The 17,466-nt window shown below is 44.4% G+C and overlaps 1 protein-coding gene across 1 annotated transcript; it reads right to left on the reverse strand.

The window, feature by feature from the left end:
* Positions 1 to 3,843: 3,843 nt before the first annotated feature.
* LOC140503598 (kallikrein-15-like) lies at positions 3,844 to 17,383 on the reverse strand. Its single transcript, XM_072607730.1, has 6 exons — positions 10,961 to 17,383; positions 10,283 to 10,364; positions 6,129 to 6,282; positions 5,222 to 5,496; positions 4,513 to 4,664; positions 3,844 to 4,222 (listed from the first exon to the last, which is right to left on the reverse strand). The coding sequence occupies exons 2-6, from the start codon at positions 10,323 to 10,325 to the stop codon at positions 4,073 to 4,075; spliced, it is 774 nt and encodes a 257-aa protein (XP_072463831.1). The 5' UTR covers positions 10,326 to 10,364; positions 10,961 to 17,383; the 3' UTR covers positions 3,844 to 4,072.
* Between the last annotated feature and the right edge of the window lie 83 nt (positions 17,384 to 17,466).

A 17,466-nucleotide genomic window follows, 5' to 3' on the forward strand; every position in this document is an offset into this window, starting at 1 on the left:
AATGAAGAAAGGACAATAAAAAAAGTGCATGATGACAAAAAAGAGAAAGAAAATGGAGAGAGTAGGAAGGGAGGAAAGTGAACAAGAGGTAAGGAATGGAAGGTGAAGGAGAAGGGGAGGAAAGATGGAGAGGAGAGGGAAAGGGAGAAGGAGAGAAACAAGGAGGAGCAGGGAAAAGAATAAGAAGAGACAGGAAATAAGAGTAAAAGTGGAAAATGAAAAAGAATGAGATGGGAAATGGCTCGGTGTATCTGGGAAGATGAGGCAAAAATTAAAAAATAACTGTCAGACCTTCTTAAAGGGGCCACGCCCTCTGCCACCTCATCTGCCAAGTTGGCACTCCACAACCATCAGGAAAATATACGTGATTCTATTTCTCACTTCAGGTTCCTCCCCTTTAGCACCTCAAGTTGCATGTCTGTGTCCTTGTTGGTTTGAAAGGTGGAAAGATTGTTTTTTGATCTGACACCAAGCACTCTGGACAGCCTGAAGTGACTCTCAGCGGCATCTTCTGGTCAGGTGCCTATTCCCCTGGGCATCAAGGGCATTTAGTGCTACCATTCCTCTGTACTGCTGCCATCCCAATAAAAAGCCAGAGAAGGGCTTGGGGTCAGTGTTGATAGATCCCCAGTGGAAGGGAGGAGATGGAGGTGAACAGGGTGGCAGGGGAAGATCAATTTTAATAAACTTGTTCGGCATTTAAAGCCTTCAAAATCCAAGTTAATTCCCTACATTCACCATCTTGTTCTCTACGATTCAGCAAGACTGTCCTACTTGCCTTGCCTCCTGTTCCATCCCTGCCCATTTCAAAACCACTTTACTCGCACCTAGCCACCCTCCCCCTCCTCTACCAGGAGCGCTGCTCTCAGCTGGTCCAGAACGCGGCTACCACCCTTCAGCTGCAAACCTCTTTCCCATTTTCTATGTGTGGTCTTCCTCGCTAAAATGTAAGTAACCTGAGGGCAGTTTGTTTCAAATATGGGGAGCTAGGTGGTTTAGTGTGGGTAGAGTGTGGGAATGTATTTGAGAAGACTGGATTTCAAATCTGATCTCAGATACGTACTAGCTGAGTGACCCTGGGCAAATCACTTACCCGCTGTTTGACGTTTCCTCATCTGTAAAATGAGGATAATAATAGCACCTACCTGCCAGTGACACTGTGAGAATCCTTAGCACAGTGCCTGGTATACATTAAGTGTTATATTATTGCTTGCATTTCTATCTTAGCACTGCTTAGCAAGGTGCCTCGTGCATTGTTTAATAAATGGATTTTCATTCATTCATTTACAAAACAAGCCACCTCAACTCACGATGCTTTACTGTAGGTAGGCTCTTCCCCTGTGCCTCTAATGGCAAGGCTCATTCAGACTGGCTCCTTCAAGAGCCCTTACCTGACTCCTTTATTTTTGTGCCCTGTCCTCCACACACATATATAAAATACTTTGTAGTTATTTTGTTAACATTTTGTATTGATATGGGAGCAGCTAGGTGGTGCAGTGGATAGACCACTGAACCTGGAGTCAGGGAGACGAGTTCAAATCTGGCCTCAGACGCTAGCTGAGTTACTCTGAGCAAGTCACTTAACCTTGTTTGCCTCACTTTCCTTATTTGAAAATGGGGATGATAAAAGTCTCTACCCCCCAGACTTGTTATGAGAATAAAATTAGATAATAATTGTAAAGCCCTTAGCACGGTGCCTAGCACATAGTAGATGCTATGTAAATGTTAGTATGTATGTGTATGTATGTACATATAGGTATATATATATATACACACACACACATATGATTGTACATAGTACACTGATTTCCCCTCAGCAGAATGTGAGTTCTTTGAGAACAAGAACCATTCTGGTTTTAATATTGCATTCCCAGGATTTGCCACAGAGCCCAGCACTAAGTAAATGCTTTTTGAATGAAATACATGTGAATGAGAGGAAATTGAGGTGAACAAGACAATTAAAGACAAACAAGTGATGGGAGTGAATGAGAAAACTGGAAGAGGAATAGAAGAGAAGGAGGAAAGAGAACTGGATGGAGAAATGTAAGGGAATGTGGGAATTTGGGTTCTTTGGAGTTCACTTAGCAGGGTATCTGATAGTACCTAATAAACACTTGTTTACTGGTTGACTGACTAAACAAAGAACAGAAATGAATAACAAGGAATGAGATGAATGAAGAAGAGAACAGGGAACATGGAAAAACAGAAAGATATAGGAGAAAGACTAATGGTGTCGGAGTCAGGAAATTTGGGCTCAAATCCCACATCAGACATCAACTGATTATGTAATCCTCAAAGAAATCACACCTTCCAGAGTTTCTGTTGACTCATCCATACAATGAGGAAGATATTGTCTAAGTCATAATATTGTTGTAAGAAAGGTATAAATCTGTATTTTGTTATTATATTGGATACAGAAGTATATAGGATGGGAATGGTGGAATGCAGGGGAAGTAAGCAAAGAGAAGTGTGTATTTGTGTATTAGGAATGGAGTGGTGTATAAATTTAACTATAACAGGCAATGATGAGCTAGAACGTACATTTCCCAGTATGCCTGGACCCAGAACCTGACCATTCATTGGAGGCATCAAGTCGATAGCTAAGCTATGGAAAGTAGCTTCATGGGAAATAAAGTTCTTACTTTAATTCAAGGACTATTAGCACTCTTGATCCTAAGCATTTGAGAACTGAGTTTTAAATGCAAAACATGCCTGTTACATAAAAGACCATAGGAAAATAATGATAGTCGTAGGACCAGGAATTGGAAGAAAACATAGAGACCAGATGGTCTATAATCCACCTCTCTCATTTTACTGAAATGGCTAAAAAAGGTAAAATGACTTTGTCCTAGGTCATACAGCCCACAATCAAAACCAGTCCCTCTGACTCTACACCCAGTGTCCTTCTTGTTACACCATACTTCTTCCTGTGAAAGAAGAAAGATGAACAGGAAAAAATAACATCCTACCATGCTCTAGAGGGCAAGGGAAATGTCTTACATAATGGTTATTTCTCCATCACTTTTCACTGTGCTCAGCTCATCAGAAGAAAGAACGAGCCAGATGAAAGATGAATTTGAGATGGAGAGAAGAAATTAAAGGAAAAGGATGGGCACCAAAGCATGGGGGCAGAGTAGGGGAAGAGAGGCGATAATGGGAGAGACTGAGGATGAGATTTTTTCCTAGTAGATCTTTCTAGGTGTGGACTTACATGAAAACAGGTGGCAGTAGGAAAGGTGCTAGCATTGTTGTCTGAAGACCCGGGTTAAAATGTCACTTCAGACATTCAATGGTTATCTTGGACCAGTTACTTTCCTTCTCTGTGCCTCAGTTTCCTCAGCTTTAAAATGGGATAATGCTTGTACTAACCACCCCACTGAGTTGTCATTAGCCCTGAAGAAATAAAAATAATTAAAGTAATGAGAAGTAGAAGGATAATTAGGGTTGGTTTTCAGACCTCAACCCAAATAATAATAATGTTTAGCACGTGTATAGCACTTTAGCAAAGTACTTTCCAGATTTTATCTCATCGGATCTTTACAACAACCCTGGGAGGGAGTGCTATCATTATCCTCATTTTACAGGTGAGAAAACTGAGGTAGACAGCAATTGAGTGATTTGCCCACAGTCACAAAGCTAGTTATGCCTGAGACTAGATTTGAACTCAGGTCTTCCTGACTCTAGGTCCAGCACTGTACTCACTGTGCCTCTTAGCTTTCTGCTATATTAGATCCCCACTGATCACATCACACTCCATCGGAGTATGCCTGGTACAGGGTAAGTTCTTAACATGTGCTTGTTACTTGTTTACTTGATGTGAAGACACAGAAATGCCAGGCGGACTAGTTTAAATTATAGTCTTGATTACATGGTTACTTTGGACAGAATCTCAGGGGAGAGCCCCAGGTTCTTAAAGTGAAGCATTTTTCTTAGTCAATCTTCAGTTCTTTGGGCTGGAGATTAAAGGTGTCAGGTCTCTGACTTGCCCCAGACAAGAAGATGTCTAGGGGGGCACTCCCAAGGCATCCACAGAGGAAGTGTGAGCAGCAGCCAATGGACAGGGATGTTTCCATTAGTTCTTCATGACATCATGAATCCAACCCAAGTATTTGCATACTTTGGTGTAGACTCCTGGCTTGGCAGTGGTATCACATGGGACGTCACCCCAAGAGACAATACCTTGCAGCATTCCTCCGCAGACCAGGGGGCCGCCTGAGTCACCCTATGGAAAGAAGGCAACAGAAAGAACTGCTATCCCAACCATCCTCCATCCGCATCCTCACCCCACCCCTAGCCAGTAACCCAACTCCATCCCCAAACCCATTCTTTCTCCCTACCCAATCTTCATTCCCTTTGACGCTTCCATCCTTAAACCCAAACCTTCCTGTTCCCAAGTCTAAACTCCTATGCCATTCCCATTCTCATCCTCATTTCCCTCTGCAAGCACCAACCACTCCCATTTTCCACCGCACTTCTGTCTCCCCAGATGAGAAGGGACTCAAAGGCTCAGACCTCGCACGAGTCGGTGCCTCCTCCCGCAACACCTGCACACACCATGGTATCTGTCACCTGCCCACGATAGTCTTTATCGCAGGAAGCGGTTGATATGATGCTGATGTTGGCACAATGCAGTGTGTCTGGGAGCTTCACTGTGGGCACCGCAGCTGGGAAGGGACCCAAAGTTTACACCCTAGTTCCCACTCGCAAATTGGGACTCCCTCTCCCATTTCTCTAGGACTGAACCTCCAACTAGGTATGGAGATGATATTACCCCCATCCTTTCAGATATGAAATATTTCAGGCCCCAGGGCTCCTGGAGGAAGCTAAAGCCGCTTTCCTGGGACTCTACCTTCGGGGGCTCAGAAGTCCTCGTTCCTAGTCTATGTCCGAAGAGGATTTATTCATCCGAGACTACCGTTTAATCCTTGAAATCCAATGATCCCAGGCTAGATCTTCTCCTCTGCAAATATCTGTCCTTCCAGTCCCCAAACACTCTGGACATGGGTGTTCCAGCTGTCCAGCCTTACCACAACTTGGATTCTCAGACACCTGCCCTTCAGTTCCCTGTCCAGTCCCGTCCCACGTATCCTCACTATTCTGTGTCCCTCCTTTCCCCCACCCCCAGCCCCTCTGCCCCTTGGGGACCCCAATTATCTTGCTCTCTCCCCCTCCCAGTGAACCAGACATTTGAAGCTCCCGGGTCCCCCTCCTTTCCACGCACCTCGGTCTCCCCGGCCCCCGCTCTTGGATTCGGCCACTAGGCCCCAGCCCGAGACCACGCACTGCTCCCCTTGACGGGGGCAGCGGGTGGGCAGAGGCACTGGCCGCACGCTGTCCGACAACCTTGCGGGTCGGGTCAGGCGGAGGAGCATGATGTCATCATGGTGGCCGTGACTTTTATAGCGAGGGTGGGGGATAGCATAGGACACTCCACGCAGCTGCTCCACGCCTTCCCGCACGCGGAGGTTGTGCTCTCCGAGCCGGACCTGCATTTTGCTGCCAGAGAAGTCAGACGACCCATTGGGGGCCGTACCCTGATGCCCAGACCTGGTCCACTTAGGGGCCAGACATTTCCATTTTCCCTTCAGGACTCCACACGTCCTCATCCCCAAGCCCCAGCTCCCTAGGGGACACAAGAGTCCAGATGCCCACCTCCCCCTTGGGGGACAGCCTTCATGACCCCTTTCCCCAACTCCATGCCACCTCAGGAACCTCGATGTCCTGAATACTGCCCTTCTTTTCCCAGACCAAAGCCTCTTAATCCGCACAAACTCTGCTCCACAACCCACTCCTCCTCATCCCATCCATGGATCAGTGTGTCCTGGCTCTCCCCATCCCTCTCGGGAACTCAGGTGTCCATACCATAGACAAGTAAGACAAGATTAGGGAAGGATGAGCCTTCAACATAGTCTAGTCCAATCCCATCATTTTACAGATGGGGAAAACTGAGGCTCAGAGAAGTTATTTACTTTCCCATAGTCACATAGCCAATTAGAGGCAGACAGGGCTAGCATGAGAACAAAGTACACCTGGCAGCAAATCCCTACCCACTCACAGACCCAGTCCTCCAGATCACCTTGTTTCTGCCTCCTCCCCACCCACTAGAGGCCAGACTCCCACATCCATACCCTGTGATGCAGTGGGCAGCGGTAAGCAGCCACTGGTTGGAGATGAGGGAAGCCCCGCAGTTGAAACGGCTGCCCTCGAAAAGCGCTGCCTGCCATGGCTGGGAGTGGGGGCGACACTCCTCCCCACCTAGGACCATGTCATTGTCCTGTGATGCTTGAGGAGGGAAGGTCTGAGGTCAGTGAGGATGGTGACACATCCCAGCCACAGAGCAGGCATCTACCGGCCAGAACAGGCCCACAGAATGTGGCTTCTGAACATCCCACAGCCTGGAATCTAAGGCATGATTTCCAGCATCTCTCCCAGGAATTTCCTAAAGGTCTTGCCATCATATTTCTTGTTTAAAAGGAGTCCTGATTTTTAAAGAGAACAGCCGTCCACTTCCTAATAACTCCCTGTCCAATTTCTGCTGCCTCTCTGTCTTTTGCTTTCTAAGGACCCAAGACAAGAGATCTGAAATCCCTGCTTCCTCAAAAGTCTGTTAGTCCATTTTATAATGAAGCTATGGCCAGGTTTCCAGACTAACACCTTCAAATTCCACCCCACAAATCCAGATGATTCCCATCTTGAGTCTAATCCCCAGGTCTCTTTGCACTCTGCCCTCCAATACTGGAACCAGTATATAGTAAAGATAGATAGATAGATAGATAGATAGATAGATAGATAGATAGATAGATAGATAGATAGATAGATAGATAGACAGACAGATAGATGGATAGATAGATACAAGGATGGATGGATGGATGGATAAGAAAAAAAAGTTAGTGGGGAGGGAAGGGAAGAAAAGGAAACAGCTTTAATTGGGGAGGACCCTTGCACAAAGAGAAAAGGATATGTGTACAGCTGTGGAATGCTCAAGGTCTTGCACAAACTCCCATGAGCCTGAGCACACATGGCAGGTATGTCATGTTCATAGCATATACATGATCATACTTGACTCTGAAGTTACGCAAGTATAGGTGTAGGCATAGACACTCGAAGACACACAGGAATGGTGTCATTTGAGGTCGGAGAGAAACACAAAGTCAAGGAAGTTGTCATGAAAAAACAGACACTGTGGGACAGTGGAAAGGTCTCGGTCAAGAAGTCCGGTTACCTCTCTGACCCTCAGTTTCCCCTTCTGTCAAATCAAGGGTCTGGACTCGATTCTGTCTAAGGTCTCTTCCAGTTCTACATGTAGGGATGGGAAACCTTCATCCTCGAGGTCACATGTGGCCTTCTAGGTCCTGAAGTGTGGCCCTTTGATTGAATCCAAACTTTACAGAATAAATCCCTTCATAAGAAGATTTATTCTATAAAACTTGAACTCCTTCAAAGGGCCATACTTGAGAACCTAGAGGGCCACATGTGACCTCAAGGGTGCAGGTTCCCAACCCCTGATAGGAAATTATCATGGGATAACAATCTCAATACATTGATAAGGCCAGGCAATACTTCAACACAGACCAACGCATGTTACATACATGAACATATGCATAAGTAAAAGGCCATGAATGGACACACATTCCATGTTAGATCTAAAAGGCATCAGAGGTGTCAGAGCTGGAAGGACCCTGAGAAGAAGGTATCAAAGTTGGAAGGGACATAGGATCTCAAAAGTGAGAGAGACCGTGCTACAGAATATCAGAGCTGTGGGCGAAACTTAGAACATGGAAAATCAAAGGTGAGCAGACCTTGGAACATGGAATGTCAGAACTGGGAAAGGTCACAGACAATAGAATATATGATATGATACATGGGAGAAATCTTGAGGTCTGGCTAGGTCAACCTCTTCATTTTGACAAAGAGGGAAACTAGGGCTGAGAGAGGGAAAATTAAGCTTGTCCAAGATCACACAGATAGAACAGGAGACAACCCTAGAAAAGCAGCCTCCTGACTTCAGATCCAAGATTCTGCTCCCTGGACAAGGGTATCGTAGAACAAAATGTCACATGCATACACAATATATAGAGGAAAGTCTATAGATATGAAATATCCATATCTTTATGTGTATATGAAATGCCATGGGCATGAAACATACATGTGTATATACATATATGGAAAGTTATGATATGAAACATGTATTCGTACATATTAAAGGCTATAGATATAGAACACATATGTGTAAGTATATGCATTTAATTTTTATACATACATATATATGAAAGGTATGAACATAAAAGGTCATTGGCACACGCACATGGACATATGTTCTGCAGTCAGAAACATACATGCTGGACTGTAGGCACATCAAAATATCAAGGACCTATGATTTCATTAGTGTATAAATAAATTCCCTCAACTGATGTGTCTCGTGGCCTATCTATGTAGCTCCTACCTTAGTCCTTTTGAGTTGCCTGTGAGAAGGTGGAGTGGGTTGCCCATGGTGGCACAGGCAGTCAGTGTCAAAAGTGGGATTTAAGCTTAGGCATTTCCTGATCCCAGGCACTCCACTGCCTCCCATCACAAAGCATACAGTTGAATGGGACAGAAGCAGCTTCCAATGTCAAAGCTCACAATGCTTCCTAAGATCATTCTGGGCCAAAGAATCTACTGAGGATAGAAGCAATCCTCTGTCTCAGGACTGGGAGGAACTCAAGGGTGGAGAATGTCGGAATTGTAAAGATCATTTACAACCCTCCTGTTTCAAAGATGACCTAGTTTGTGAGCAAACTAAGAATGAAGTCATCGAAGGCACTGGGGCTAATGTGCCCAAAGGAAAGAAGGTGGGAGTAAAGAGAACAAGGGTGGGAGGTAGGCACAGAGCATTGGGCATTGTCTTCAAGTCTCTAAAGAGACTCTCTTAGTAGAGGAGTTATGTGTTTTGCTTTGCCCCAGATGGGGTGCATTGGAGCAAGGGGGAGGGAGAGGTAAGTTGCAGAGATGGATTTTAGCTGTATGTGAGGAAAACTTTCTGACAATCAAAGGATCCAACAATGGAGCAAACTACCTCCCTGGGTGGTGATCTGCCTGTCACTGGAGGTCTTCAAACATCACCTAGGTGACCCATTTACACATACCACAAGCATGAGCAACAAGTAGGAACACAGAGGATGGAATACATAGGCACAGTTGCTGAAGGTAACATATAAAATCACAAATACAGACACACAAGTTCACAGAAACCAGACTACCAATGTGTTTATGCCGAAGTCACAGACATGTGTATTCATACATGGGTGTGGGTGTGAATGAAGAAGAGACAGGGTGGAGCGATGGGGATGACAGCTGGATTTGGAGTCAGAGGACTTGAGTTTAACTCCCAACTCTACCTCTTACCACTTGTGTGACAGCAAGCAAGTCACTCCTACTCTAGGTTTTCCTTTCCTCATCTAAATAATGAGCAGGTTGGACAGGTTGGATTCTGGGGTCCCTTGGAGCACGAAATCTATGAGGTGTCTTATGGCTTCCTGGCCCTACCTTCTCTACTCAGACCATCACCTCCACCTCCTTCCCATGGGAAGCTTGGTCTCCACCTCTGGGCCCCTCAGCTCTCGCAGAAGTCCTTAAGCCTTACCATGCTTGAGCCCAGGCCTCCACCATAATCTCCCTGCCCTTCCAACCTCTCCTCTATGCATGGTCTTCCCTAATTAAAATATAACCTCGTGTAAAACACCGACTGGTTTTACTTTTCTTTGTATCCACAGTGCCTGGCACAGAGAAGGCACTTAATAAATTGTCTGTCTATCTATCTATCTATCTATCTATCTATCTATCTATCTATCTGTCTGTCTGTCTGTCTGTCTGTCTGTCTGTCTATCCATCCATACATTCATCTCTCCAAATCTATATCTATTTATCTATCCACATGTCAATTTACCTCTTTATCCACCTATCTCTCCAATTAGACCACTTATCTATCTCTAGCATCAATTCATCCATCGTTTATCTCTCATCTATCTCTCAATATCTGTCTGTCTCTCATCTCTGTCTCTCCTACGACCCTATGAACATGTGAGGTCACAAAGACACGGCCACATACTCGGACATACAAATTCACAAACATCTTTGGAACTCTGACTTTGTCTAATTATGGACTCAGTAACCAACACAGTCATGGTGCTGGACCTGCGGTGACATCCGCAGACATACACACGTAGTCACCCTTGTACATATATGAGGGTGTGGCTGAAGGTCACCGACTCAGCCACAAACACGATCCAGGCCCTCTTCTCACCTGTGACTAGCAGGAGGCAGAAAGAAGTGAGGAGCCGATGCATGGTGGGTCAGGGCCTTGGATGAGGCCCTTGACCTTGACTCTGAGTAAGGAAGGAGAAATGGAATGCTGGGGAGTGGACAGAAGAGGAATGGGTCCACCCTTCCTCTTCCCACCTCCCCTGTGCCCTCCCACCACTCCCACCATCTTCTCCAACAGTCAGATGGTCCCTTCGCCCCTTAGTCTCAAGCCACCTGTTTGCAGCTTCAGAGGCTTCGTTGCTAACACTGGAGCTGGAAAAAACCCTTGGAAATCATCCATTCCAAGCTCCTCTTTCAACAGAGGAGGAAAAGGAGGGCCTGACCCAAGTCAAGTTTTAGGCTTTGTATAGGAGGCTTTCTCCACTGAACTACCCTGCCCCTCATTCTTTCTAAGTCTATAAGGCAAGTGTCTCCATGGTCAAAATCTACAGCACAGATACCCTCTACCATTCCCTCTTCCCCTTCAAGTCTTGTCTCTTCTCTGTTGCCCAACAGGGTTTCCATCTTCCCCTTCTCCAGGAATCCCTCAAGAATTCATCCAACCCTCCATTCTTTGGCTCAGGGCCTGGGTACCAATAGTCTCCCCTTCGTTGGACTCCCTTGATGCCTTCTCCCCACTCTTTCCCTAGACTCTGCCCCTCTGCTTTCTGGGCCTCACCTGATCTGAGGGCGTGAGCAGTCTGGGACTGGTGGCTCAGGCTTAGGCTCTGTCTGCTCAGGAAGGGGGAGGCAGGTCCTGGGATGCCCAACTTTATAAGTTCCTGAGCCCCACCCAGATTTAGAGGAGTGGGTAGAAAGACAATGGTAAGGGCCCAGTTTATGGGTGGTGACGCCTCAGCAGGAGGGGGGCAGGGTGGGCCGGCCATAATGAGCGTTTATGAGGTTGGCGCTTTTGTTCCGCGTCCCCAGTTAAGAGATTTTTCTTCTACAGGCCACTCCAGTCCATCCCAGAGCCTGGAGCAAGGATGAGGCCATGGGGCCAGAGCTTAGAACTCAAGGTCAGTGAGTCATGCACCCACAACCAGCACTCTCCAGAAATCAGAGCTTCTCATCCATCACATCATCTTATTTGATTCACACCCCAACAGGAGCCTTCTTTCTTTCTCCAAGAGGTAGCCAGTCAGTCTCCTGCTTGAACGCCTCCAGTAATAGCAGCTCGTTATCCAACAAGGCAGCTCACTCTCCTCAGGGGCATCTCTAACTGTGAGAAAGTCAGTTAGGAAGTCACAAAATAAATAAAAAGTCCTACTATGTGCTTTCAAAGACAAAGAGTCCCTGCCCTAAAAGAGATTATAATCTAATGAGGAAGACACCATGCAAAAAACTATGTACAAACAAAGATACAGGCAGATCACATGAAATAAAGAAGAAGGAGGAACTTCAGAGGGCATTCGTACAGGGAGGTCATTCAAGGCCTGATGCAGAATCTTCAATGATTGGTTATCCAGCCTGCAATGACGACCCCTTCAGAATTCGTCCTATATTAAACGAACCTACATCTCCCCATAGATTTCCTCTCACCCACTGCTCCCCTGAACATTGTTCCTAGCTCATAAAAACAGCACCAAAGGGTGAAACCTCTACTGACCTGAATCGAGAATGGCCAACAGATCAATCAGAAAGTCAACAAGAATATATCATGGGCTTAGGGATAGTTTTCCCTACTTTCTTCAGTTGCTTTGAATTTGGCAATAAGAGGATGAGGTGGATAAATACTATAACAGAAACAGCAAGCATCAGCTTGGACAGACTTTGAGGGACAGTGGAGGACAGAAGGACCCGGTATGCTATGGTTCATGAGGTCATGCAGAGTCAGATAGAACTGAATAACTGAAAAAAAACAAAAATGCACCAGGCACTGGGCTAAACACTGAGGACACAAAGAAAAGAGTAAAAATATTCCCTGCTATCTTTAAAGGAAGAGACCACATATAAATAACTGGGTCTATACCTGAGAAATTCAGAAGAGATGGAAAGGAACCCCAGAGAGGAAGAGCTAAATTTTGAAGGAAGTTGTGGAACCTCAGAGCTGAGGAGGGATAGCATGCCAGGATGTAGAATGACCAGTCACTGGATGATGGGATCATTTGGACAAGCCTGATCTTTTTCCACTTAACAAACCCTTCATGCGCTAGAAGATGACCATCAAGTCTCCCAAATGGCCTGTTTTCCCAGTCCCCTTCCTATTCTTCTTCCAGGTCAATGTTTTAATCATTGGGGTTCAGTTTGGAGTCAGAGTTACAATTGGGATTAGGAGTAGGGTCTGTGTCCTTATCATCCAGGGTCCTCTTCCACCAGAGCAGCTCATTCCGTCTTCCCAATCCATGAGATTCTTTCTTGTCCTCATCTTTCATCATTTCTTCATGGAAGGCTCACCCAATGCCTCTAAACCTTTCTCTAGTTCTTGGATAGTTCATAGATGGATTGTGTCACATGTAATCTGACCATTACTTATCCTTCACTTTCACTCACTATATGGCTGACCCACCTGGTTTTCAGGTCACACCTATCCCCAGTGGCTTTTATTAAACTTTTATTACACTTCTCCGATGCAAGTCATTGGTGATAATATGCCTTGAGCCTGTTTATACCTGCCATGTTTCTAGTGCTGTCTGTGCAAACTGAAATTCTGGTCCTTGAGAGATCCTAGTGGGATGTGATTCCTAGGAATATAATATCATCAAGAGACTACCAAAATATACTGAAATATCCATGATCTCACAAATGTGGGTATTTCTTCCAGTAATGCCAATCACAACACCCATGCCTGCTCATTCTAACCTAATCATATCTATAGTGTCGTGAAATAGATAAGATTGGAATCTGGAAGGACTAGGTTCAAATCCCATCTCACTTACCTTGGGCATGTCACTTTACCTCTTTCTGCCTCGGTTTCTTCATCTGTAAAATGAGGCTATTGGATCTGATGATCTCTGAAGCGACTCCAGCTCTCAATCTATGATTCTATAAATAACTTTGCCACAGAGAATCCAATCATATCATTAAAAGCTTTCTTCATTTCCTCTTGATATCATGAGTATACCAGTGAGTATACACATAACCTATCCATTGGTTACCCCTCATTCTTCCAACCTGACCAACCCATATACCTTTCTGTAATATATTTTGCTTGGCATCTTCCCTCTCCTCCAACTCCCCAATGACCCCTAGCATATAATTCACTGCCAGCTTACACCCATTATGGACCTGTCCATGGCCCTTTGGCTTACACTCATTTTCCATTCTTTGAAGATAGTAATAGCTCTCAGCTGGCAGTGCCATGCCTCCTGGTGGCATAAGAGACACACTGAACCTTCAAAAGTTACATCTCTGGCCTTTGCACTATCTAGTCTGATCTCTTTCTCCTCTTTACCTCTACGTTCAACACAATGTCTATGTGAGAGGCAGTTAAGAACTCCCTTGAGTTCTAGGATTTTCAGTTGAGAAGGATAAGCACTCCCTTGCAGTTTTGATAGAGGTTTGGGTTATCTTGATCTTTGAGCCACACAGGACAAGAGAGTCAGACTTGCTGGTGATTTGCCTTTGTATATTCACTCAGTCATCAGTTCCTCTGGCTCTGCCTCCAATTAAGGGACATAGGGAGTGAAGCCTCTCAGCAACGAGACTGGAAGCCTGCAGGTAATTTCTGCTCATAATCTTCACAGTTCATGTTACATCATCATCTACATACATACAAATGGACTGAATCAATACACTCCTGTCCAACTACATGCCATTGTCTTTTCTTCCACATAATTTTTTATCCACTTTGTTTTTTAAGTGTAGGTGGTTAAAAATAACATTTATTAATTTCTGTAGGATTTTCAAAACCCTATAAGTACATTACCTCATATGATTCTTATAATACTCTTCTCTGTTTCATTTGGTTTGGTCTGACCCTATGATTTCATAGGTGTAACACCTGGTATGGAAAGTCCCTCCACAAATGCAATCAACTATATGTTTCCGACTTACAGTCTTAAAGACTTAGCCAGGAAGAGCAAGAGGTTAAGTGACTTGCCCATCATTACACAGTTTAGTGTTGTTTTAATAAGAAAAGGGACTTGAATTCAGGTTTTTCTGACTAAATCACCCTTCAATTCACTATATCACTCTGTATATTGTTATGTACATGCTATGTTTTATTATATTTTGTATAATATTAAATCTTTTTATGTAAATGAGGAATAGTTAACAACTCTAAAATCCAGGGGTTCTGTGATATGTTGGAGGTCAGAGCCAAATCAGGTTTTCCTGATTCTAATTCCATTACTTTCCCCACAATGCCCCTCAGATTAGGCTGACTACATACAAATGAAACCATTTGATAACAACCTCCCTAAAATGTGGTCCACCAGAATGGACGCAATGCATCAGATGGAGTCAGCCCAGTACCCAAGGGAAGGTGAGAACTTCTTTTGAACCTAAATCCTATGGGCCATGGATAAGCGGAAAGAGCTTTCAGAATCTTCCATTCCTTCCCCAATAGGACTGCCAGGTAAAAATTGATACTGAAAAAATCAGAATGACTGAGTCCTATAATAGTAACAATGGTGATTATTGGTATCAACATATGCATAGCTCTTCTTTGTGAATGACCCTGAAGTAAAAACATGTGTTATAGTAAGTACAATGAACTTGAAATATATTTTGATTTTTGTTAAAAGATGGTAATTCTTTAATATTTCTGTGTCTTCATGTCTTCTCTGTCTTTAATATTTCAGATGTAACATATCAGATATTTGTATATCAGATAATATTTAAGATACAATGGGAAAATCCTTATATGTCCTGGTATTGTGTTTACCTCTAGTCTGTGTCAGAAGTGACTCAAAATCAATAGTGTTCTAGAGTACTTGGCCTCCCTGCCTTCAGGGTCTCTCTCCACTCCAATCCATCCTCCCCTCAGATGCCAAAGATCCAGTCTTAACAAACAAGCCCTGGCCATGTCCCTCCTTTATATAGAAGGTCCAGTGTCTCTTTCTTGCCTCTAGGATAAATCCAAATAACTCAGTTTGGTATGTAAAACTCTTTATAATCTGACCCCAACCAACTGTCCCAGGCTTAGTACATATTACTTCAAGTGCTCAACAAACTCTAGCTAAAGTGTCCTGCTTGTGCTCTTATGCAGTCATCCATCTCCAGTCTCCATGCCTTTGTTCAAGCAGATCCCTTCTCTCCTCTCCTCCATTTCTCAGAATCCCAACTTCTTCAAAGCTCAGCCTAAATCCCATATCCTGTATGAAACCATTTCTACTCACACAGTTCCTAATGTCTTTTGACTCCCTCTCTAAAAAAATAAAATTTGTACAGTATGCATGCTTGCATTTGAGTAGATTGTCTTTCCTGACAGAGGGTAAGCTCCTTGAAAGGAGGACTTTTTTTTTGTCTTTGTACTTCTAGGGTTTGTATAAAACAGGTGATCAATAAATGCTTGCTGATGGATCTATTGATGGAAGATAGCCTAGACCCTCTCCGTGAAGTCTTCGGTCACTCTCCCCAATCCTCTGCCAGCTGAATGGGTTCTTCCCTCAACAAATTTTTTCAGAGAAACTTGTTGGGATCTCCCCTTCTCTTGCACCCAACCCACCCATGTAGTATTATCCTTTCTTCACATTCCCAAGGGGCATGCTGGTATCAAGGATGCATAGCTGATCTTGGAGCCAGGACCATCTCGATTCACTCACAAAGACTGATCATGTGACCATTGACTCACCCTCTCAGTATTTCAGGCAACTCAAAGACTGTAAGTTTTGGAGACAGTGCTAATCTGCCCTGATAGAGGGAGTTTCCTCAGCAGTGTCAGTGAAAGCACATCCAGTCCCTATCCCTATTTATATCCTATAAATTGTTTGAAGGCAGGGATTATTTTGACTGTCATCATTTTTAACCTTAGAGTCCAGCACAGGGCTTTACACACAGTAGAAAGTTAACCAATGTTGATTGACAATGTTTACTGAAGAAACCACAGAGGAGGGAGCACAGGCTCTCTGGCTTGGTTGAGGAATAGTGCCCCAGTAGGTCCAGCGATTACCTTGCTCAGTCCCAGGGAGGCCCCTGTTGTTCCAACAATCTTCACCTGACCCTACCTCTTCACAACTTCCCCTCTCGCCAACTCATCTAGCATTCATTGCCTATTATTCATTCTCAAAGTAGCTATGATAGCTCAATCCCACTATCCAATTATTAAAATCATTTCCTGATTGATCTCTCCTCTATCCAGTCCAGACCGTTGCCAGAGTCCTTAACGCTTCTTGCCACGTGTGACCTTGTCACTCTCTTTACCAACTGTCACTGATTCTCCATTGCCTACCAAGTAAGATGGCAGATCTTGATTCTAAAATTCAAGCAACTCCACAATGTGGCTGCAGTCTCTATGTGGGTTTGGCCTTATCCCACTGTGTTTACCTTGAAGAGTATAGAGATTCTTCAACCTGTATTTGTGAACTTAATCGTACTTAATCTAATTGAAATCCTTTGGAATCTGAAGGTTTTATTTTATACACTTAAAACCATTATTCAGAGAAAGGGTCATAGGCTTCAACAGATGGACAAGAGGGTCCATGGCCAAAAAAAGCAAAAACAAAACCACTATTCTAGATAAATTGAAGTACTCTTCATCACCGTTCCCATGTTGCCTTTCTTTCTCATCTCCATGTTTTATCCCTGCCAAGGAATACTCCTCACTCCTCCTCTGGCCAAGGCAGCGATAGGTGATGACAAGGGAAGGGACATGGAACGTGGTCATGCAACTATCCAGGTGGTCAGGTGCCTTCCTCATCCAGATGAATGTTAGTACCACAAGTTTAGAGCTGGAAGGCATCTCAGAGGCTGTGAAGCTCAACCCATGCATGCACAGAAAAGGAAATCGGGGCATCAAGGAGATGAAAAGACCAAGGTCACACTGGGATTAAATGGTGGAGGTAGTATTTGAGCAGGTCTTCAGACTCCAGAACAAGTGATCTGTGCTGCCACTGTGTCCCTCAGCCCTTGCCAAAATTACACAAGAAGTAGATTAAAAAAAAACAAAACCCTTTTCTGACTCTTCCCACTAAACAAAAGTGTCTTTTTCATCAGCCCCTCTAGGGAGGGGGAGGTAACAGAGGAAGGGAGGGAGAGTCTATGGGCCATTCCTAGGAATAATATAAATCGCTCAGACTCATG

The sequence above is a fragment of the Notamacropus eugenii genome, chromosome 5, assembly GCF_028372415.1.
Source record: "Notamacropus eugenii isolate mMacEug1 chromosome 5, mMacEug1.pri_v2, whole genome shotgun sequence".
NCBI classification, from domain to species: domain Eukaryota; kingdom Metazoa; phylum Chordata; class Mammalia; order Diprotodontia; family Macropodidae; genus Notamacropus; species Notamacropus eugenii.